The 24,562-nt window shown below is 35.7% G+C and overlaps 1 protein-coding gene across 8 annotated transcripts in view; it reads right to left on the reverse strand.

Moving 5' to 3' along the window:
- Positions 1-295: 295 nt before the first annotated feature.
- The window catches only part of ATP8A1 (ATPase phospholipid transporting 8A1), a 105,238-nt gene continuing 80,971 nt past the window's right edge, over positions 296-24,562 (reverse strand). For all 8 annotated transcript variants that reach the window (XM_002186576.7, XM_002186543.7, XM_072928120.1 and 5 more), the window contains 4 exons: positions 13,220-13,308; positions 12,700-12,792; positions 5,088-5,179; positions 296-4,747 (listed from right to left, as the gene is read on the reverse strand). In XM_002186576.7, coding sequence (XP_002186612.1) covers positions 4,650-4,747; positions 5,088-5,179; positions 12,700-12,792; positions 13,220-13,308 — 372 coding nt within the window. In that variant the 3' untranslated portion in view covers positions 296-4,649. The remainder of the gene's footprint in view (positions 4,748-5,087; positions 5,180-12,699; positions 12,793-13,219; positions 13,309-24,562) is intronic.

Raw genomic sequence — 24,562 nt, forward strand, 5'->3', positions numbered from 1 at the left:
TTCTTTTTTTTTTTTTAACTTTTTGTTTTGTCTAACTTTTCTCTTTGTCACAAAAAACCTGAAAAAGACATCTCAAAATAGGTGTTAAAAAAACCCCCAAAACCCAAACCCAACAAACTTTAAACCAATTTACTACTTTTTTAGTTTACCTTAAAAAATGTAAGAACTCTGATATTTGTGAAATATTATTTCTTGTATGTCTCATTTTAAAGAATTCAAACCCAAGAATGATGAGATATGTTTTCCTCTGAAAATAATCCCTAGCATTTCCAACCAATTAAGTCAGCAAAGCATCTTAATTTAATGGCAAAGTTTATTCAGTTTTTAACAATTAAATGACAAAACATTTAAAATTTGCAGTTTAAAACATGCACATTCACCAAATGCCAAAAGACATTTAACACTGCATAGAACTGAATGTATTACTAAAAGAACTATTTAAAAAACACAGTGCATTTAACATCCAGTTAAAACGAAACCTGAGAAACTACCATAAACACCAAGTCAAAAAATCTTCATTCATGCAGCTTCATAATTTCCACAACAGTTTCAGCAGTAATGGCTTAGTGGAGCTGTAAAACCTCACTTCATCTTGAATGCAAATTTTGCTGTTTCAGACTGACCGCTGTCTGCAGCGGTTAATACATATCAAACACTGAAAATCATTATGAAAAATTATGTTGAAGTAGAAAAACAATATTAATGCATTTATGGCTTCTATGCTACACTAAAAGAAACACTATAAAATATGACTTTAAAAAAAACCAAAACTTGTTCTGGTCACAGCTTTGCATTACAAATCACACTCTACATGAAAATACTTTTATTTCAGTATCAACCCTCAAAAATGCCCAAATTTGTACACCATTGCTCAGATGAGTAGTCCTTATACTCACAAGCAGTCCAGTTGAACTCTATAAGAGTAGTGGTTTGCATAAGCAGGAACCAGGTTTGGAATGCTAAAATATTCCTTTGTTTAATAAAGATCTATTGGTTAACAGCAAGGAAACTGGGGGAGCGAGGGCAGCGAGGGGGAAGGAGAAACTCATTTGTTGAGTTTTGTATCCAGTGAAAACATCCAGTACCAAGGAAGCTGAACTGACAAACTCATTTGCTTACACAGCACTAGCTTCTCGATATATTATGAGCAGACTTTTAACGAAGGCATTAAAAAACAGGGATCAACAACCACCATGCATCGCCTCAGAACACTTAGAAATAGTGCCTCATGCAGACAGAATGAGAAATTCATCAGAACTACAACTGCTTTTACACAATACACAAGAAAAAAAGAGAAAAACTTTTCTCCTTAAATTTAACACATATTCCAAATTACTCATCATTCAAGATGGGTTCAAATGTCATGGTACACATCTTAAGACAGTTAATGCTCATCTTTGTAACAAGGTGAATTTTATGGATGCACATGGACATATAAGAATCTTCAGCTATCTCTTAGTGTTTCAAAATATTTTATTTATCATTTTATACAAATAGAATGATGACTAAGTATAAATCTGTTGAAACTGCTTTGCAAAAATATGTGTAAAATTAGGAAATGGCAAGAAAAAATTCCAGATACAAATTGTCAATAGGTTTGTTAAAATTTGTTTCCATTTACTCTTTTGAATAATTTCTATATATATGTATGTATATATTTAAAAATAATCAAGCAAAACTATTTATATAAGATACCCGATTTTTTAGTGGCACAGGTTCATCTTTTAGATGGAAATTTTTAATACTAACTTGCAGTGCCCATGAAAGAGATGGAAAAGTCCACGTGAACTCTCTATTTAATACACTTTTGAATTTTTGAACAGTAAGAACAGAGGCATTGTTATGAGCATTTCTGCCTCAACTGTTCTTTTTTTCTTTAAACAAACATCAGCAGAATCCCCTTATTTTAACAAAGGTGTGACACACTAACAGGATAGAACTAGATTATATTACTGTGTACTTAACATGAAAATAAAAGTGCATATTGTATACTTGGCCTGATTTAAAAGTGGGCACACATATTTAAGACAATCTTGTATTTAAAAATGGAATTGTATGAGCAATCAAAACCCACTGTTTTTGTCCTTTTGCTATTTTTAAGAAGTGGTATCTTTCAACCACTAATTATCAGAAAAAGTACAGAGACGGGGAAAATTCACCAATAGCAGTAAAAAAATGCACTTCATGAAGTACTCCTTCAAATTCTGAAAAGATGTAAGCATGAAATGCTGTTATATGTCACAAACCTTTAAATTAATCTGAATTTAGGATTTTAGAGTTGTTTCAGTCATTTTCTTCCTTTTTAAGGTAGTTAATTTGGGATGTACTGTGTGTTGTTTTCTTCAAACTGTATTATAATGGTAAGACAGAATTTTATTTCATAGGAAGAATAAGAGATAATGTAAATATCTCACTGTATGTATTTCACAGTGTATTCTAATCTATATCTGCATAATTAGCAATTCAACTAATTAGAACAGAAAAAAAATTGCCCATGAAAAAACTATGTATAGATTAATTTTATATGAATTAAGTACGCAGAAAGATTATAAAGGAGCAACAGTGTCATGGTTAATTTCAGAAATGTTTTGAAGGTGGTCATTGTCCCTTGGATGACAGAAAATAGGGATCCCTTTTTAGGAAAGGGGCATGCCCCTGAATTTTTTCTTGCCTTAGGTCAAGTGATTTGGCCCTCCCATATTGATCCATCTATTTATCTATGCCTGCAATGGCTTTTCTGAAGGCAGTTCTTGTCTGCATGACTGGCAGTACTGTTTCTAGTTCCCTTTCTCCTTGTGGGTGCTGTTTAAAGATCACTCTGCACTAGTGAGAGGAAGACACTGCATAACATGCATATGAAATGCAGACTGCCTTCCCACTGATACACCTTCTTAAACGTGGACTTTCAGATAGTGCCTTCTGTTGGGTTTTTTCTGTGTATTTTTAAGTTTCTCTCAGAATGGAGGATAAGAAACTTGGATAATGAGATTAATTACATGTTAAGCATTTAGCTAGACAAAAGGCAAGGAGGTAAAGTCACCTTTAGTATGACAAATGAAGGAGGGCAAAGAAAAGATGGCACTGGATGACTTGTTATGATTTGGAGAGCAAAGAGGAAATATGCAATTTAACAGATCACTGGGGATATTGTTGTTCTGCTTTTCCATCTGGTTGATCTCCATTGAAAGGAAAAAAGAGATCATTCCTATGCAATGCACAAAAATTTACTTAACAGTAAAAGCAACTGCTACTTAAAAAAATAGTATTTTTAATGTAATTGTAGTGGCTTTTAAACCCAGAATTAAACATGGACTAAAGAGTGGCAAGAATTAACTAAATTTTAAAGTTCAAGTAGCCTTTCTTAGTTTGAAACTTGACAGTTGTTGGATGGTAAGTTGAGAAATACCAAGTATAACTACTTAACGAATGTATCACAATGTTCTCACTTAATACTGCTCTCTTTTTTTACCCCTCATACAGTTGTGTATCTTTTTCTGCAGTCACTTCCTCTTAATTTTAATTAAAGGTGAGAGTATATAAGCATTCTGTATGACCAATAAGTTGTAAAGAGACTGCTGCAATGTATTTCACACCTTTATAGGAAGTGACTTTAGTGCAAATAAACCAGTACATACCACAGACTAACAAAGGGCATGCTTTGCTCTGTATTTCAATGTATGCATTTCAAATAATCTTAGTATAAAAATGTTGAAAATTTGATTAATTTTAAAAAATAAGTTTAAACAAACTTTCTTTTGAACCTACAGTATAAGCAGATACAACTAAGCATCACAAAAATAATTAAATTTGCTAAAGGGAAGTAAGGCAGAGCAATTCTTAAAAATTGAATAAAGTATTACGTGTACTCCATTATACAAGTTGGCAGCCATATTCAACATATGCAATACTAAATGAAAATAAGGGGAAAGCTTGTATAAGGCCAAAGGTGCAAAGACTTGCAGTTTTGAAAGCAAATGCCAAAAAGGCCACTCAAATTAGACTCACTGTACCTTCTCCTCAAGTGTGGAGACTCAAGCATGCAGTTCTGAGATCAGGACTGGAGATAGTTTCCTTTCAAATTGTTTCTAACAGAAAACATTTATGGAACTTCTTTGGCAAATGTTTTTAGGTTAGTTTGACACAAACATCTATGAGCATCTTGACTCTAAATCTTTCTTAAAGAAGGTGAATTCACACCATTAAGATACTAGGTTTTTTTCAGCACTTGTTGAAATCAAAGGCTTGTTATCAAATGTATTTAAATATACTAACACTTAAAAACCTTCACAGATGCTAGCTGATCTGTCAATGTAAAGTACATTTAGCAATCTGACCACTGCCCTTCTGGTATATGACCAGTATTGATCCGGTATCATTGTAAAATAAGCAAGCTGGCAAGATACAAGGTAAATTCCAATCTGTTTACAAAGGCTAAGCAAATACTTGTTAAAAATTTAGAGATGGTGTGTTACAGTATAGTTGCACAGTGCTTATGTCTACTGAATACACAAATCCAAACTTTATGGAACAAGACCATCATAGATCTTTTGATGTCTGATAACTGGACCATGGTCGCAGCTACCAGCAAAGATCTAGTAGCCTGTCTCACAAAAGTAACAACTAAGGCCTAAATGTCCAGCTGTGTTTCTTCACCATTCCTCGGGCCTCTGCTTTGTGGTATCATAAGCTCTTATGACTTCAGACTGGGAAACAATTCCATTCTCATCTTGAGAGAAGGCGTAGCCATCTGCAGATATAAAACAAAATAGAAACAAATTAAGTTTTGATTGTTTTTATTTTTTTTAAGCTTTAATAAAAGCAACTTAACAAAGATGAATAGAGGGGGATAAACCTCTTTTCAACAGTTAGTAAAATCTTGTGCCATTTCTTACAGAATTTTGCAGTTATAAAACAGCAGAAAGAACTCTGCACAGTATCTTGGATATGAAGGGCAACTTAACCACAGGCAAAGAACATGATCTAACAGGTTTAGGATACTGCACTTTTATTATAAATAAATGCAGTGAAAGGCAGAATTTTACTGCTATGTTATTAATGGATATTAATTTTTGTCAGTGAACACTTACGAAGCAAGTTTTGTTGCAAAGAGTCAGAGCGATACAAATTCACATGGTTCTTCTTAAAAACGTTCTTCAGTAGTTGGGCTCTTTCAGTTAAGCTAGAGAGAAAGCAGACATGTGAAAAATACTTACTTACTAATTACCCTATCCCTTTATGTTTGAGTCTGCTCAATGGGAATTAATTGTTAAATAAGAAGTGTCCATCCTCCTTTTTCTTTTTAAATTGTGCCTGATGCCATAATTAAGATTATGATTAAAAGCTTGCATGAGGACAGAAGATTAAGTTCTGACCCCTGGTAATGATTTTACTTGTCACAGTGCAGGCAAAATATCTGTCTGAAAGACTGCTGTGTGCTGACAACACAAATGAATGATATTGTGACTCCTTTAGAAACATACAATGGAAAGGGAAGGCACTGTCTTCCTTGATGTAGCACAGCTTGAATAGTGCCAGGCTGAATTAGTCTTTTTATCTTACACAGAAAGTACTCCCAGCCTCTGTTGACACAGTACCCCAAAGGGATGGGAAATGAGTGGAGGGAAAGCCACCTTCATGGTCATCCGCTGTGTGTACAGAAACATTACTTCCATGAAAAGTGCTCTAGAAAGGAGCTTTCCCCAGGAAACTCTAAAAGGTGTTTTTCTGGAGATCATACCCAACTAACAAACTGCTGTTGTTGCTAAGGTTGGCCACTTCAGCCCACCTCCATCCTTCCCAGCACTACTGAGTTTGTTGGGTTGTTGTGTACACACACTTGGGTACCTTTAGTGTGACCCAAGGTACTCCCTATTTCAGCCCAAGTGGAAAACAGTAGCATTAAACATTTTTTAAATTGAGACTCAAGCATCAGCCAAATGCTGCAAACTGTAGTGAAACAAGTAGCAAAGGTATTGGGTTTCCTTTCTGTCTTTCTTATGCTGAAGCTCTCTCTAATAGGAACATACTAAACAAATACCAGGTAGATGAGCCACAACTCAGAAAAATTGCAAAATCTATAGTTTAATAATAACATATTAAATCTCTGCAAGGGACTATATTAAAAAAACCAAACTCTTCAGTGTCCTCTTGATTTGATATTCACTGTGAATTACAGCCTGTGTTTCAAGAAATACCAACCTATAACTTAAACACCTCAAATGCTGAAAAATCCAGCCCAGTCTCAATATAAACTGGTCTAAAATTAGTTCAATTAAAAAAAGAGATGTATCTTATGTTTAATATGAGTATATAGTGATTTCATATTGCTACAGTTTTGCTAGATTAGCCAAGTTGTCTCTTGTGCAATGATGTAGTAAGAAAAACATATTTCACACACCTTATGTTACCAAGTTTTGATTACTCAAATTACTTTTTAATGTTATTGTCAATTAGTGCAACAGACTTACCTTCCCAGGCTATCAACCAGACTAGAGTGGTGCAAAGAAGGGAACTAGACTACTTTCCTTACTAGCTTACCATTCAAGTCATTAAATTCGAAATGTTCATTCTTTCTTAAGTGACTCTATACTTATATATGAAGCTGAACTACTGTTTAGAGCTGGAGAGACTAATGGTTTATCTCATCTTTCTGTTCCCCTCCAGTCTGGTGGTTAAAGCATATGGTGAAACCTTTGCTTTTCCAAGCTGGAAAAGGAAAATAAACCTAAAATTTTCAAACCCATAGAGGAATGCTAACTGGAAAATCTGCAGGGTAAGGTGATAGGCAGGGGAAACTGTTTCTGTGGCCATGTTTTGAATGAAAAGATGGAATGAGACTTCCTTGTAAGAAAAAAAAATTGGGTACCAATTCCAGGAAGGTAGTTGGCATCTGCTGACTGAATCAAGAATGGAGAGACTGAAGTACTGAAACTCATCTTACTCTCTGTCCTTTCCTAAGCTAACTCTCTGGGGATTTTTTTTCATCTGCTCGCTCCTCTATGCTGTGTAGAAGCCTTCTTTTTTAGTTCAGAGCTGTAAACTGTTTAAGTGAGAAATCCAAACTGTAAGAATACAGACAATGAATAAATAAATCAGTATTTTAATGTAAAATTAGAGGCCAAGGAGGTGGAAGACTATGGGTTCACTTAGTTACAGTTATCAGCTGCATCTCCTTTGCAATACATTGGTGAAATTCTATGAAATGTTTGACAGGTGTTATTTTCTAATAAAAATATTTTATTTAAAACATTAGCATGCCTATTATATCATTCTTGGTACCATCATTCCTTGCTTGTATTCCCGAAGCATGTTCAGATTGAATCACAGAATCACTAAGCTGGAAGAAACCTTCAAGGTCATCAAGTCCAGCCCATGCCCTAACACGTCAACTAAACCATGGTACTGAGTGCCACATCCAGTCTTTGTTTAAACACATCCAGGGATGTGACTCCACCACCTCCCCATGCAGACCATTCCAGTACTTTATCACTCTTTCTGTAAAATCTTTTTTCTAATATCCAGCCTACATTTCCCTTGATGCAGCTTGAGACTGTGTCCTCTGGTTCTGTCAGCTGCTGCCTGGAGAAAGAGACCAACCCCCACCTGACTACAGCCACCTTTCAGGGAGCTGCAGAGTGACAAAGTCATCTCTCAATCTCCTTTTCTGCAGGCTAAACACCCCCAGCTCCCTCAGTTGTTCCTGACAGGGCTTGTGTTCTAAGACCCTCACCAGCCTTGTTCTCCTCTGGACGCACTTGAGCCATCTCAACGTCCTTCCAAAACTGAGGGCCCAGAACTGGACACAGCACTCAAGGTGTGCCCTCACCAGTGCTGAGTACAGGGGGAGAATGACCTCCCTGCTCCTGCTGGCCACACCATTCCTGATACAAGCCAGGATGCCTGTATCAGGATGGCCTTGTTGACCACCAGGGCTCACTGCTGGCTCGTGTTCAGCCGGCTGTCACCAGTACCCCCAGGTCCCTTTCTGCCTGGGCACTGTCCAACCACACTGTCCCCAGCCTATAACATTGCAGGGGGTTATTGTGGCCAAAATACAGGACTCGGCCCTTGGACTTATTAAATATCATCTTATTGGACTCTGCCCATCCATCCAACTATTCCAAGTCTCTCTGCAGAGCCCTCCTACCCTCCAACAGATCGACACATGCTCCCAGCTTAGTGTCATCTGCAAATTTACAATGAAAGACTCAAACTCCTCATCAATAAAAATATTAAACAGAACTGGCCCCAGCAGAGTCCCCTGAGGGACACCACTGGTGACTGTCCCCAGCTGGATGCAGCACCGCTCACCACCACTCTCTGGGCCAGACCATCCAGCCAGTTCCTAACCCAGCACAGAGTGCTCCTGTCCAAGCCATGGGCTGCCAGCTTCTCCAGGAGAGTGCTGTGGGACACAGCGTCAAAGGCCTTGCTGAAGTCCAGACAACATCCACAGCCTTTCCTGCATCCACCACGTGGGTCACCTGGTCATAAAAGGAGACCAATTTTGTCAAACACAGCCTACCTACCCTTCCTAAACCCATTGTGGCTAGGTCTGATACCCTGGCCATCCTGTAAGTGCTGTGTGATGACACTCAGTATAAACTGTTCCATTACCTTACCACGTACTGAGGTCAGGCTAACTGGCCTATAATTACCAGGATCCTCCTTCCCACCTTTTTTGTGAACGGGCACCACATTGGCCAGCTTCCAGTCATCTGGAACCTCACCAGTGAGCCAGGGCTGATGAAGAGTAGCTTTGCAAGCTCATCTGCCATCTCCCCCTGTCACCCTCTGATGGATCCCATCTGGTCCCATAGATTTATGAACATCCAAGCGGCTCAGCAGTTCTCTGGCTGCTTCCTCCTTGATAACAAGGAGACCGTTCTGCTCCCTGACACCATCTACCCACTCAGGAGGACAGCTGTCCTGGGGACAAGTCATCTTCCTACTAAAGACTGAGGGAAAAAAGGCGTTAAGCACTTCTGCCTTCTCCTCACCTGCAGTTACTGAGTTCCCTCCCTCATCCAAGAACAAAGGTTGGTCTTACCCTTCCTTTTGACATTATTATATAATTCGTAAAATAATTTTTTATTCTCCTTTACAAAAGTTGCTAAATTAAGTTTGAACTGAGCTTTGGCCTCCATAATTTTTTTCCTACATGCTCTAGCAACCCTCTTAAATACTTGTTGAGACCTGACCCTCCTTCCAAAGATGATACATCCTCTTTTTATTTCTAAGTTCCTTCAAAACCTTGTTGTCCAACCAGGTTGGATACTTGCCTCACTGACTCATCTCTTGGCACACAGGGACAGCCTGTTCCTGTACCCTCAAGATCTCTGTTTTGAAGCACACCCCCCTTTCCTGGACTCCTTTGTTTTTAAGGGCTGCTTCGAAAAGAGCTCTCTGAATAAGTCTCCTAAATAGGCCGAAGTCTCCCCTTCAGAAGTCCAAGGTAAAAGTCTTATTGATGTTCCTCCTCATTTCACCACATTTAATTGCTTAAATGCAATAAAAAGACTAAATGCAGTGAAAAGACTACCCTAAACTTTTACAAGAACATGAAGTATGCACATGTCTTAGTTAATGTATAGTGAAGTTTCCACTGCTGGTAAAGAAAATACAAAATACATAGGAAATACACTTGAGAAAAGTGCTTCAGCTATTCAAGTATTAAATTCTGTTCCTTTTCTATTTTTGAAATACTGTGGGCTCTCTATTATAACTCACCCTGTTGCCATTCAAATGCATATTTAAATATCTACATGTGAAGCCATGACAACATGGTTTCATAATTAACCAATGTTACATCACAGTAACACAGTAAATGCTTGTGCTCATTATGTGTACCTGTATAGACAAGCAGAATATTAACTATTTTTGAACATGAAATTTATCCCTTTACAGGCAGTTAAACACAGTTATAGAAAAAAAATATTATTTTATGAATTCCTGTAACCCTCATAGTAAAGAACTTCTACTAGTATCTAAACTAAACGCACCCTCTTTCAGTCCTATCACTGCATGCCCTTATAAACCCTTATAAACATTCAGATACATGCTGATTTCAACAGCTATCCACTTCAAGAGTCCTGACCTGTTATCTGTGGAAGCTGAGACTTCTATTTTGTGTTGTTGTATTTCTAAGATGGGAATGGACAGAGAGGAAAAATTTCTGAGTTATCTTTCTCACTCTTTCCCAGTTACCTTTTAGTCATGCAGTGATTTATATATTCTTAGGTTATTCTGGCATTTAATGAGAACAAATCCCTTTTTCTGCTGTAAAAGAAAACGGTACCCCCACAGCTATACACACTAGAGTAAGAAAGTCTCATGTACATATCTTAAACAGATGTAGAGGACATTCCTCACCCATTTAACTACTTTCTCTGTACTGGTAACTAGTTGATCTGGGTTTACGCAATTTAGGAGACTCAAAAATGTTTACAAATTGGAATCAAATTTTTGTAGATGCAAGTAAGTCAGTTCATCAGACCATTTCTTTAACAATTAATACTTTCTCCATAAAAGGTTAAATTTTGGCTGTATCACCTCAATTTTAATACATTAAAAAATAAGTGAGGGAATAAAATCTTGAAAGATATTGAGTTGTGTAACATCCAGTGATTTGCATAGAAGGTGGATGCTTGTATCTTTCAGAAATACTGGTCTAAAAGTAATTGTGGAGAAGAATTAAATCTAAGAAAGATATTCTGGCAGGTTACTAAACAGCTGTCATGGAGCCCGCATAACTATTTAACTGTGGGATAAAAAGGTAATTACAAAAGCGGTGGTGAAAACACCAAGCTCCTTTTACCTATATAAGAAGGGATTTGGAAGACATGGTTTGTGTAGAATGAGGAAAAAGCATCCTGCCTAGTCAACTGAAGTTAAAGTAGCTGAATTGGGAATACAAGGGAAGTCTTGGGAATGCAAGTATGAAACACTACAAAGGTACTGTTACCTTACTTTTTTGTATACCCACAAGATATTCCCCTTTTAGCACCATCCAGTGCTAATGTCTGCTTTCTTTTCTGCAAACTCATTCTTCTACAGCTTTTGCTCTTTGCAAAAGAGCACAGAGTTTACATTGCTTCAAAGCTCAGCACACTGATAGATGAATTGGTTAAATTGGAAGAAGTTAATTGCTCTCAATCTGCTTCAATGACCACTGCCACTAAAGAAAAGCATCTGTAACAATCAATTTACATCACATTTAAAAGCAAGAGAACTTACTCTTGCAATCAATGGTTAGTTCTTGCAGTGTTAAATGAAAAGTGAGCTTGAAGTAGGAATTGCCACCAACTAGGGGATCCTACAGTACTTCCAGTGTGAAGCTGCTGCTACAAAGACAGCATATAGAGCCTGAGAGGAGACTGCATGCAGGTATGTCCTCTTCTGTAACCCACCACACTAGACTAGGAGTTTAATGGGTGGCAGGATGAGCTTCCATGCCTCCTGGAACCTCGGTTTCTTGTTACCAGGAAAGATGAACCCAACTAGAGACAAAAGACTCTTGTGAAAGCTCTCATACAATTTGGATATTGTCCCATTAAGAATGGTGTTTATCACCTTGGTATCTGATGCAACATGATCTCAACCTGGTAAATCCTAGTAAACAGATTCCCATTGAGCTGGAAGAGGAATACAATAAGATTGCTAAAATATCTTTATGAACAAAAGGTACTTTCTGAAAATTGAACCTCTAGTAAAAGAAGTGGCTGTGTTTTTTCTGGTCTCTTTCTGTGCATAGCTTGGTAGGAAAAAAGTCTTCTTGGCTATGCTTTTTGCCATGAAGATACTAAATAACAGCAGTCCAAAGAAAAGAAAGAATAGGAAAATCAAGTATCAGCAGTTCTGGCTTTTTTTTAGACTTCACAAAACTCTTGAAAATGAAGACAAGAAAAGAAAGCTCTAGTTCAGCCAAATGGCACTAATGAATTGGAAAGGGGAGAAGGGGATTTTGCATTTCATATATTCAGCGAGTGCTTGCTACAAGTTCAGCTTAGGGTTAAAAAGTAGGAAATATTTTAGTGAGTGCACACCTTTATGCTGAGTTTACATGTAGAAAATATCCAATTGCTCAGTTTTACCTTCTCCCTTTTCAAATTATCTGTCTGGTCCATGAAGGAGGACATAACAAGGGAATTCTTGTGGAGTCTTAAAAATTTTACTTCCTTCATATAGGTTAATCAAATTAGTTTGCTCTGGACTGGAATTAAATACAAAACCAGCTTGTTATATTCAATTTCAGAAAATACTAGACACATTTTTGTTTTTCCCTATGCTACTGAGTAGCTTTTATAGAATTTAATTTTTGTTTTCTGTGCTTAGGCCCTGTCTATGGCTATACTAGAAAATGATGCAGATTTAAACTCATTTTGTTGTAACCCATTTTCTTCTTATTTTGTTTGTGAATTAATTGTTAACACAGGCAAAAATCACAGAATTAGAACTGCACCTCAAGCTTTTCCATACATAAGAACCAGAAATCAGTCAGCTACAAAGAAACACATCAGTTAAAGCTTTTGGTATAAGCCTATGAAAAGACATATAGGCTCAGTAGACCTGAAGGTCCTTCACAGAAGCTTGTCATCTGTACGGCTTTTGAAAAATAACCTTTTCTCTTTGATACATGTATAAAGCTAAAAATCTTTAGCTTGATTTTTTAAGAAAATGTTTTACGGATTTTTACTGTACCTCTTGCCATGCACAACTGCCCCAGGATCCTCAGACTTTGCTTCCAACTCCTGAACTTCATCTACCAGTGTCTTGTAAGTAGCTCTCTTTACCCTGTAAGTACATACAAAATACTGCCAGACTTACTCTTCTTCAAAGTAGAACAACAGATAGTTTTAATGCTTATATAAACATTCAATTTTAAAATCCATTTCCTCAGACTTAAAACGAAGATTTACAAGGAGAAATATCAAAAAACAAATCTAAAGAACTTAATCTATAATCAGTTCTTGCAAATTAGAAACAAAAAATATTTATTAATAAAACACTATGACTATTGAAACATTTAAAATAGTAATAACTCTTGTAATAACATTTTTCCAAAACAAAGATGGTAAAGAATAATTTCATCTAATCACCAGAATTGATCTTATATAAACCCCAGAATTGATCTTAATTGGTTTTTTATTATATTAGTAATTAGAACACACAATTAAAAGTCAGTACTTTCTTCTGTAAACACTGACATTTCTGTACTCACACTTTGTATACTATATCAAGAAGTAAAGCAGTCATAGGAATGCACAGAAGTCCCATCCAAAACACTCCAGAGCTGAACATCATAGCTGCCTGAAGAGAAAATGCATAAAATGTGATGTCATGACAAGAACTAGCAAAAAAAATTGTATAAATATCAAGTAGTTTGTTGAGGTTATCAAAAGTAAATTTAAATTAATCATTCTAGTCTGACTAATGTGAAATAGAACTTGAACTCTTTTCTAAAATCCCCTGAGATGCAACATAAATCTAGTAAATAGTAAGCACTATTTCATGTCAAGAAGCTGGTAAAAAGATACACGGCTTAGCTCTTAGCATGGGGGAATCACCCCTCCACAATGCTGCTCTACACCACTGTGTTGATTACAGGCATTTCCATTGAAATCAGATTTATCAAAAATCCACCCTTTTCCAACTTTCTCAATACATTATGACCGGAGTTTTCCAATTTGCAGTCTACTCTAAGAGGATATAACATTTTCAGACCCCTCATTTGGATACTGGACACTGTTACAATTATCCTGCAATGTAACTTGGAGCAAAGTTTTCTCCCGCAGAGCTCGCTGTACCACAGTTCCCACACTGCCTCAGACTCCTGCTAAACAGATTGCTTAAAAACAAGAAATAAGGAAACAACCATTTATGCAATTATGAAAATATGCAACATATTGTTAAATGAAGATCTAACACATTAATACATGGTGAAATGTTTGAAAACCACATAATTGTTTTTATCTGTGTCTTTGTTTTTTAACTATACACCGCTATATATAATACATAGGAATTTCTTCTGTTCATAACTTGGTCTGTAGAAATACTAAAAACTAAAATATATTGAACGGCCAAAACAAACATCACAATATATGGACATCAAAGGAAAAATGTCTTTACCTTTGTAATTCATACTCAAATGTCTACATGGATAATATTATGGATACAAAGAGTACGATAAATACTTACTGAAGCATGTTACTACAGGTTTGAATTGCAGTCAGTATTAGAAACACTTTTATAATGTAATTCGATTGTAGAGAGGCTGAAAGTAATATCACTACACAATAGTAGACTTTCAAATCCTTTGTTTCATTACTTGAAGACTAATTTCTTTCACAGGTTAAGCCTCAGTATGTAAAATAAACAAAAATATTTCTAGTTTTAATTTTACTAGTTTTAATTAGCAGACAAATAGTAGGTAGCTTGCAGTAGCTGAAATCTAATTTCTCAACATGCATACATGAACATTTAAGAATTATACTCAATACACAGATATATGAAAATAGAAGTGAATTATTTTCAGAAAAACCCCTCATTCTCAGATAAGCAAAAAGTTCAGTTTACCTTGTTTTTGTATCCAAATTCCTAATGACATTGATTCTTTGGAAAGCATTAGAATGTACTGTAAAAATGTGGTAACCTTCCCATGGCTATGTTAAAAGGACACAAATATTGCCCTGAGATTCTACTAACTACTTCTGTTAACAGCTGCCAGCAAAGGTGTAAACACTGAGCAGTGGCAGGTTCAAAATAAAACAATTCATATTTTCTAAAGGAAAAAAAAGAGAAAATTTTGTATCAGGGTGAAATACATTAGAGGAAAAAATGTATTAGCAGTCACTTTATAAGCAAAACCTGACTTTTGACATATTTGATGAAATACTCATTTTCTAAAACAGGAGTTAATAGGAAATGTCTATCATAAATGCATTTTGCCAGTCATTTTATAATTAAGTAGCAATTAGATAGTTCCCTTAGAAGCAAGAAAAAAGCATAAAAATACAATTTGAACTAATTACAATTATTACTTCCTATTATTAACAACATTTTTTTATTTACAAGAACATAGCAAAGAGCTGTCCTTGTGTTAGCCACCCGGTATGAAATGTTTGCTGGTGAAACAGCAAAAGTGATAATGTAGGTCTTAGGATGTTAATTCTGACCATTGTAATGCTAACTATGAATGAAGGAACAACTGGTGCCTACTATTCACTCCAGCCAGCCTTTGGCTTTACAAATGAACAACATGAATTGAGGTAAAAAAAAAAAAGTTTTTCTGCGTCATATTTGAAAGCCTGTCAGATTTTTTTTCTTTTACAGAGTTAATCCAAACCTAAAAGATTTAAAGCCGACATTCGCATTAAAGACAGAGGCCCTCTTTGTATTTTTTGGATGAAGAGGGGAAAAAATAAAATCCCACAGAGGTATTTCCTTCCTTTCTGTACAAGAAAGCTCCCCCCTCACTCTGTAGAAAACATTTTTGTCTCTAACTTTTCACATCTCTCTACACATAGGCAGGTCATCTGGGAAATGGCAAACCAATCCCTTTCAGACAATGGCACTAACAGGAGCAGCCTGTTCTGGGGACCGACTCTGGCTGCCTCTGTTTGTGGTTTACAAATTGTTCCTAATGTGAGAGATTTGTGGTCTATGCCAAGTCTTCCCCCTTTAGGCCTTGTGAAACCAAATGGAATCTGCCACAAAAGTGGCTCCCAGGGGAATTTAGAAGTAATCCAAAATGAGAGCTGGGAAACCCAGTTTATTGTAGGACTTACAAATTCTGCAGGAAAGATAATTAATTTGTTGTATGTGTAGTTCATGCTCAATATTAAGACTTTCTAAAATAAATTATCTGTTTTTTTAAGTTTAGATTTTTTTTATATGTTCTCATTTTTCAAAAAAGAAAAAATTGCTGAGAAATACTCCCTTTCATGATTTAGTAGCAGATAAGAAATCCTGGCTGCAAAACATTTTTAAAGCACTGCTGAAGACGTAGTGTTAGGAAATTACATGTCAGAATGAACAGAGAATATTTGCTTTTTCCTCATTATGAAATGATCTGCCAAAACAGCTGGCTCAGATTTTAAAAAGCCTTTAAAAATAAGAAGAGAAAAATGAAAACAGTGGTAAAATTCTTGCTGCAGAAAAGCTTGCCCTTTTCAGTTTATCTATTTCAAGTATCATCTAAGTACACATCTCCTTCCTATAAACTATGAAGCTATAAAATACCTCAACAGCATCAAACCAGCAGAAGTTTCTCTTTTCAACCTACAGAACAAACTTCATTAGTAGTAGTTATGTGCATGTGTTTGCCTTCATATATGCCAAAGTACTTACTGTTGTAGTTCTAAACCAGATCTGCATTAACTTCCAGTGCAATGAAGTTCCTACAAATAAGTTCTTGTATTGCCTCTAGTCATTCTTTGCTATGCAGAGTTTAAAAAACACCTTTTAGCTCCTTTTAATTAAGAACTGCGTTCCTCAAAATTTCAAAGAATTAAGTTCCTCTCTATTGGGATCTCTGTTTATTAAGTATATTAACCAAGACAGACCACTGGAAGCAAAAAAGATAAATTGGGCAGTTCAAAGATCAGCTCTGCTGTTCCTGTTTGAGAGAATGAGAATGTAACTACTGAATTTGGAGAAGGATCTTTATAAAGTATATTTGGGAATAGCAGATTCTGGCTCACAAATAAATGTCTGCTACTAGACCAAGTACAATTAAACGTGAAGGTTTGAGGAGTCAAAATGGGAACTACCTATTGGGAATTAAATGGAAAAATAAAAACCCCTTAGACAAATACTTTTGATTCCTGAAGTGAAAGACAAAAAGCAAACATTAAATATAAATTATTAAATAGCTAAAATATGTTAGTATAAGAATGGTAATATAATTTCAGGCTCCCAGGTGAGGACAGATGAGTAAAATGGATATGTTTTATGTGATGAATTCGATTAACTTTAAAAAATCATCAATAAATCACTTTTTATTTTCAGTAATATTATTCTCCACAAATGTACCCTGAAACCTTTTTTTTCTCTAAACAAAAGATCCATATAGGTATAGAAAGGAAGACATACAGATTACTGATTTTTGTTTTGTAAAGACTCATAGGTCTTAAAAGACAATTTGGGAAAACTTCAAAGGAGGATGAAAATGTGCTAAAGCACATTTTTAGGATAATGCCTATAAGAACCTTCTGCTGAGGATAGGCTTGAGAAATATTTTGGACTATGAAGGAATAGCCTAACCTTTATTGTTGAATAATTTCAATGTTCTTGAAAATTTAGTACACCAGTTATTTGTGTTAAAAAAAAAAAAAAAAAAAAAAAAAAAAAAAGACACAGAGTTTGCATATTTTTTTAATCCAGGCTGGTAATAAAGCAGTGCAACAGGGAAAAAATAGGGAAAAAAAAGCATAAAAAAGAGCAGAGCTACTCTAGATATTAGCCACTGAAGAATGACTATATTCCACAAGTTTTGTGGTAATGAAGTTAGACTTGACAGACTTTGGTATACAGAGCTCATTTCTTGCCATACAGAGCTCAAAGCAATTTTTTGAAATAGAGATTGCCAACTCAGTTATCTACCAGGTTCCCTTAAAAGCATGGCACAGTAATTCTCTTGTTTGGAGGAATTTAGAGAAATAATTTCTTCAGAGATTTTAGGGGCATTATTTATAACTCTCCCTGCTAACACTGAGGAAAAGTACCATAGTATTTTTTCTTAAATATACAACCATTTAATTTTATTTATTATGCTATATTCTGCAAAAGTTATTAAAAATATTCAGCTGGTTTTTAAAAGTGCAAGAGACAAGTATCCATTAATAGCACCTTTTACAGCTGGAGTGACAACACAGCAGGGTGCAAAAGCTCTAAGACCCTCACGGAGAAGCTGTTGATGTATGGGCTGGATGAAGGACTGTGAGATACACTGAAAATGGGGCTGAATAGCAGCTGGTGATCAGTGTCAGGCTGGCTGGAGGCCAGTAACTGAAAGTATACCCCAGGGGTCAATACTGGGTCCAGTTTCATTTAACATCTTCATTAAAGATCTGGATGAGAGGCAAAGTGTGCCCTCAGGAAGTTTGCTATGACACAAAATGGGGCGAAGAGTGGCAAATGCAGTAGAGGATTGTGTTGCCATCCAGAGACACCTCAAAGGGCTGAAGAAATGGGCTGACAGGAACCTCATACAGTTGAACAAGGAGGAATGCAAAATCCTGCACATGGGAAGGAACATCTCCAGGCAGCGGTAAATCCTGGGGGCCACCCAGGAAAGCAGCTTGGCAGAAAAGGACTTGGTCCCAATGAATACTAAGTTGAAAATGAGCCAGCAATGGGCCCTTGTGACAAAGAAAGTGAATGGTATATTTTGGCTTCGTTAGACAAAGTATTGCCAGCAGAGGGGAAGGCAGATCCCCTCTACTCAGCACGGATGAGGTTACATCTAGGGAAGTCTCCAGTTCTGGGCTCCCCAGTACAAGAAACACAGACATACTGAAATTAGTCCAGTGTCCTGAAGCACCTCTCAAACAGGAGAGAAAGCTGAGATAGTTGGGACTGTAGCCTAAGAGAAGGCTCAGGGGGATCTCTCACTCTGAGTGGAGGGTGCAAAGACAGAGCCAGGCTATTTCAAGTGGAGCCCTGTCAGGGCACAAGAGGCAAGGAGCGCAAACTAAAACTTGAATCTGAACATCAAGAGAACATTTCGAACTGTGAGGGTGACTGAACAGGGACAGAGGTTGTTCAGAAATGTTGTAGTGTCTCTATCAAAAGCTGTCTGGAGCAACACAGTCCGGGGCAACTCGGTGTTGCATTGGAAGCATTATACCAGATGACCTCCCGAGACCTGTTCAACTGTTCTATGATTGTATTCTATCCTATCCTAAATACTTTGCTTTGTAGGCTTTGCTCTACATTAGACTGAAACCAATTCCCATTTTTGGATCAAACTTTAGACAAACATCTTACTAGGGAAGACCTGTTCATTAGAGATTGAAGTATCTGGAAAACGATATTTTCAAAAAAGTTATTTGTTGTTTTTGTGTAAAAAAACCCCAGTGTAGTAAAGGCATTAAAGGATGCATATCTAATATTTTAATAAGCACGATTTCATTTAAGCTGGATACTTGGCATAATACAGAGAGAAGCAATATTTAAGAAACCAATGCTGTCAATATAGTATATTCTAATACACCTTTTCTACACAGTGCAGCTAAATCTTCCCAAAAGAAATATTATTGTTTTTCACAAGACTTCTGCAAACCTCAATCAAATGATCTTAAATTCTGTAAAATACATGCTTGTACCTTAACTCCAATTTCCGCCAGTAGTTTTATAAATCCCCCGGGTCAGACAAAGCAGAAACAGATGGTGCTCTGGAGAACTTTACAGTGCATTGTCTACAGTACAACAATAAATTAAAAAGTTCTATGGATACTGAACTTTTGCTTTAGTATCAATGTCATACTTCTTATTCAAGTGAAGTATTATTATTCTAAGCTATCTTATTAATCATACAGGTGTAAAAAAAGAGGCCTAACAATTCAGAGCACAAAACAGTAACAAGGAGCTTTACTAGTGTGAAATATACAACAGATTGATTTGTTTTTCACCCCTCCTCAATTCCAGGTTTGCAACTTAGACCATAACCAGCTTTTTTCAAGAAAGAGATAACCATATTTGTTTAAAAATGTATCTATTTTTATAACTTAAAAATCAGTCTCATTTTTTTAAGAGGACTTAAAGGAAAAGTAGACCTATTAACTGCAAGGATAGAAGCACTAATGGAAGGTTCTTGCAGCTTTACAGCCTACTGACACATGAATGGAGGCTGCTCTTATTAGGTGATTTGAGTTACAGAAATTTCATTAGTCAACAAACAAGTATAATTTTCCTAACTGTGAGTACTTTGTGGGAGGAAAACAGGTGTTCTGGGATAAAACTCCCTTCTAAATATGACAAAACACTGAAAATAGGAAACTGCTGGCAATTCCCTGAAGATTAAAAATCCATTTTGATCAGTACGACAGAACAGTTTTCTTGTGTATTGAAGAGTTTCAATGAAAAAAGAAAATACACCTACAAAGCAAATACCTTATTAAATATGTAGAGGCTTGGCATTTACTTTTAAAAAACATATGCAAACTTCATCTGGCCTAAACAGAAAATACTGTAAGTTGTTTAAAATATTTTGGAAGTATATTTCAATTATCTATTTGTTAATATTATACATAGAAGTATCAACCTAATTTATATCGATGTAGTAGAAAGACAGACCCAGGCAGTTGATTTTTTCAAGTCCAAAATAAAAATTTTCTTCTATTCTGTAGTGACATCTTTTTTTGAAATTAAATGCAACTGTTTAAGGCAATGGGTCAAAACATATGGTGTTAAACCTACACCCAAAAATGCCTACAAATAATTTTACATTGGTTTTTTTTTTTTTTTTGCTTTCTTTCCTCTGCATCTATATTTAGAAGTACAGTCTTTACTGTAAAAAGTAAGAAAATATTAAGTAAAATAGGAAATACTAAGAAAATAACCCATAAAGTTCCTTTTTCACATGCTTCCGTATAGACAATACCGACAGAAAGCAAATGCATGAATAAACATTCCCGCAGATGCCATGCAAATTGAAATATAATAAAGACTAGGCCACAGAGGATGCAAAGTTGTTACAAATTAAATGAAAACTTTTGAAATGTTTTCAGTATTTCTCTCTCATAAGCTGTGCATCCCCATTGCTTCTAACAGAAATAGTGTTTTGCTACTACTACCAATATCCTCCTTGCATAAAAGGTATTTTAATATTTTGTTCAAAGTAGATAGAACTTGAATTCCTAGTTTTTTAGGATCTGTGTCTAAGAATAGAGAAATATAGTCCCTAATTCTTGGAATAAACTCAAGGAAAGTAATTTTTAAATTAGTGATTTTAAAGTACAAGAAAAATAATACGAAAGTAAGCAGTAATTTCCATTTAATTAGTGATGAAATATTTATGTCTTGTTTCTACTAAATGATGCAGGAAGTTGATTTGCTACAGTACCTCAACTAGCTACAGATACTATACTATATAATTAATTACTTAGGTTATCACCCCTTTTTATCACATATTCTTCTTCAGTTTTATGGCCTATTTTCCCATTTTCTTCAGCTTCATAAAGCCCATTGCTTCTTTTGTAGTTTTCATCCATTTTTCCTTCTAGCCTGTGTCTGCCAAAAGACAACGGTGAACTGACAGTTTTTATCTGAACATCATAATTAGTGAAAATGAATGAAGCTTTCTTCACTTGGAACTTTATTTCTTTAAGGAAAAAAAAATCACAACTGGAATAGAAGCTGTTTTAAGGTTGGCAAGATGTAACTGGTTTCAGAATTTTTCATAATTTTAATATGGAAAGCTACTATAACCCAGACACCTACTATCAATCTCTAACAGATAATCAGCTAAAGAACTACCAGTTACTCATATCAGGAGAACACTTGGTGCCAGGATATCTTACTTGTGTGACTCAAAAGTCAAATTGCAAGTCTTCTGGTGTTCTACATATTTAGCAACAAGCTACCACTACTTACAGGACTTAGGGCTACTGTACCACTATACTACTAGCCACGTAGCTCCCAGACTGTGAGAAATAGCACTGTACAGGTGGGTGAGTTGACCTAGTGCAGATCTACCAGTCTTGAAAATCCAGAAAACAAAGGTCTTGGGGCCAGAATTGCCTCAGCATGTTAGATGAACTGGACATTTTAGATCAAGGGGGGCCCTGTGTGCTTTTGTTCTGGGAAAACTCAAAGCAGAAGTACACTTGATTGTACTATTAAGAACATGTCAAGGAAAGGGATTCCAGTGGCCTAGACAACAGAGAAAAAATGCTGTAACTGTCTTAATTTTTCATTTCACTGTATTTTCTTTTAGAGCACAGCATTCTGCAATATTTCCTTCTGTGATACCAACATACAGAAACCTATATGTAAAAGCCAACTTTAATTATCTTCTATATAACTGGAACAATACACAAAATGTTGGAAACAATTAGTGTAAACAGTCAGAAAAACTTGCAAAAATATCTGATATATTTGTTTCTTTGTTCAGTAAGTGACTGGATGATGCTTGGATAGTAAAAGATGAACACAAACCAACAACACTTATGCTTTAACTTTGGGCCACTAGCTTTAGTGCTCCAACATAAGAGTATTAGCAGAATATTTTGGTTGGCTTTTCTTCTGTTACAGTTCAATTTTTTCTCGAGTCATTACCTTTCTGTGTTCTCATTGAAACACATTTATCAGAGTCAAATATTTTATAGGAATGGATACAAAAAATTAGTTTCAAAACATGTAGATTAAAACCTTCCTCTGCATCCAATGAATGAGTTTTCCATCACCTCCATATGCTTTTTTTCTCCCTTTCAAGAGCACTAGAATTTTATTTTCTTGGAACAGCACCAAGAATAAACAGGCAGAATCTTACTATTTTTATGACATTAACATGACGAAAAACCAAATCCCTACTAGAATGTTTCATTTAGTGCTTTTCTATTGCAAAGAAGACATGAAAATATGTTTGTAGAAGACATAATCTAGCTGGAACTTAATTGTTGGACGAATATTATGTCAAGAATACCAACTCAAAAGACTATAAACCGACTAAGACAGATTTGTTACCAGCTCTAAGAAGAAGAAAGACAATACCTTTAAACTTTCTAAGGGCTACAGTTATGTAACCCACAACTATATATCCTTATAAATCTGAAGTTTATTAAAAAGGGGGCATTTTGAAAAAAAATTATCAAAGTCCCCTTTAGCATAGTTTCTCAGATCATACCATCTAAAATGGACAAAAAGCTAAGAAGCAGACATGTCAGCAGTTATGTCAGCTTTTGACATACTCTAACTTTTGCCACGTATAGTTGGATGACTTTTTCAAGTCTGACGTACACATTTGAAGAAATCAGGCAAGCAGTATTTGCACATGCAAGTAGAGTTGCTTATATGGATTTGTTTCTGTCACATCACAATCTTTTGCACAGATAAATCCATGAATATTTTAGTTTCAATAATTTTGGAAGGCCTGATTTGCTACAGAGGAACTCAGTGAATTCTGCCCTGTCAGAGACCACTCAGTCAGTAGAGGGGCTTCCAGGAAAGCTTACAAAAATCCTGCTTCCAGTCTGAGCTGTAGTATGCATCAACAGGATTTCTAGCCACACAGAGTGCAGCGCAAAAAGCTGGACCAGAGTTTTGAACACAATCTTCAATGGCCTGTGATGCTTTTAGAAGATTTTATTCTGACATCACAGACATTGAAAAATATTCCTAGAAAGAAAACAAAACCAACCTCAGTCAACAACACCCCCCTTTGAATAACTCCATACACACATCAAAACTACTATATACACATACATGCATAAGCAAACACCCCAACAAAATAAGACTACCTGTTTCAAGTACAGATAAAGTTTTATCGCAACAAATAAATGATTTGAGGTTCATAAGTCAGACTATGGCACAATGTTGAATTCAAACCACAAGAGTATTATTTTGTTCACAGCTAGATCTCTTTAATGAAGAACCATTTCTATAAGATCACAGGAATTACAGTCCCTCAAAAACTGGTGTTTTCACAGTAACTTCAGGGTCTGAAAATATACTAACTATAATATTTTTATTTTAATAGCGAAGTATCCACCCTTATGTCACACCAGGTATAACATACCATTTTGTTTCCAATGTGTTTATCACAAGGAATGTTCTGCAGTCTTAAAAGTCATAAAGTTTTTACAAAATCTCTAAAAACACCAAATTCCAAAAACATTCTGTCTCCTGTATAAAACACAGTATATATGAATAAAAATGTTGAAGTACAGTAGCTTTGATTACTTTAATTTACAATAATATACAGAATTAGTTTTGAGTGGTAGAGGCAATGTGGTAATGTACAAGATCTATATATATATATATATATATAGGTAAAACATTATGATACAGAGGAAAACCAGCTAGAAATGGTGTATTTTCAAATTATTTTCCTTAGGTATCCATGTACTTAATATAACACTGCTTTCCATAAAAATGTAGTAGTTACAGAAATGCCTATATACTATTTTTCCTCTAACTGTTTAAATAGGAGATTGGATTTATGAGTCTTAATTACTTTCAAGTGAGGGAGAGATATGCACCTACATTTCCCACATCCTATATAAATTTTTAAAGTGCTGAATTACATCACAGTGGTGGTGGCGTTAAAGGGACTCACTCTTTTACTTGTGTAAGGCTTGATTTAATTGATATGCTTTGAGAACCATTAGAAGAATATCTTTCTTACACAAGCTGGTATTCTCAGTTTCTGATTCCCACTGAGAATGCACATCAAACTTCTCAGCTCTGGAGGTACTGGTCATGCCCAGAAGCAGACATTAGTGTCTGTGAAATGAATACTTCAGATATTTCTGGAACTGAATGGTATTGAGAATTTAGGACTGCAGTTCCAATTAAATCAGATAAGACAGCAAATAAGCATCTTTTACAGATTAAATCCAAT

This window comes from Taeniopygia guttata, chromosome 4, assembly GCF_048771995.1.
Source record: "Taeniopygia guttata chromosome 4, bTaeGut7.mat, whole genome shotgun sequence".
NCBI classification, from domain to species: Eukaryota; Metazoa; Chordata; class Aves; order Passeriformes; family Estrildidae; genus Taeniopygia; species Taeniopygia guttata.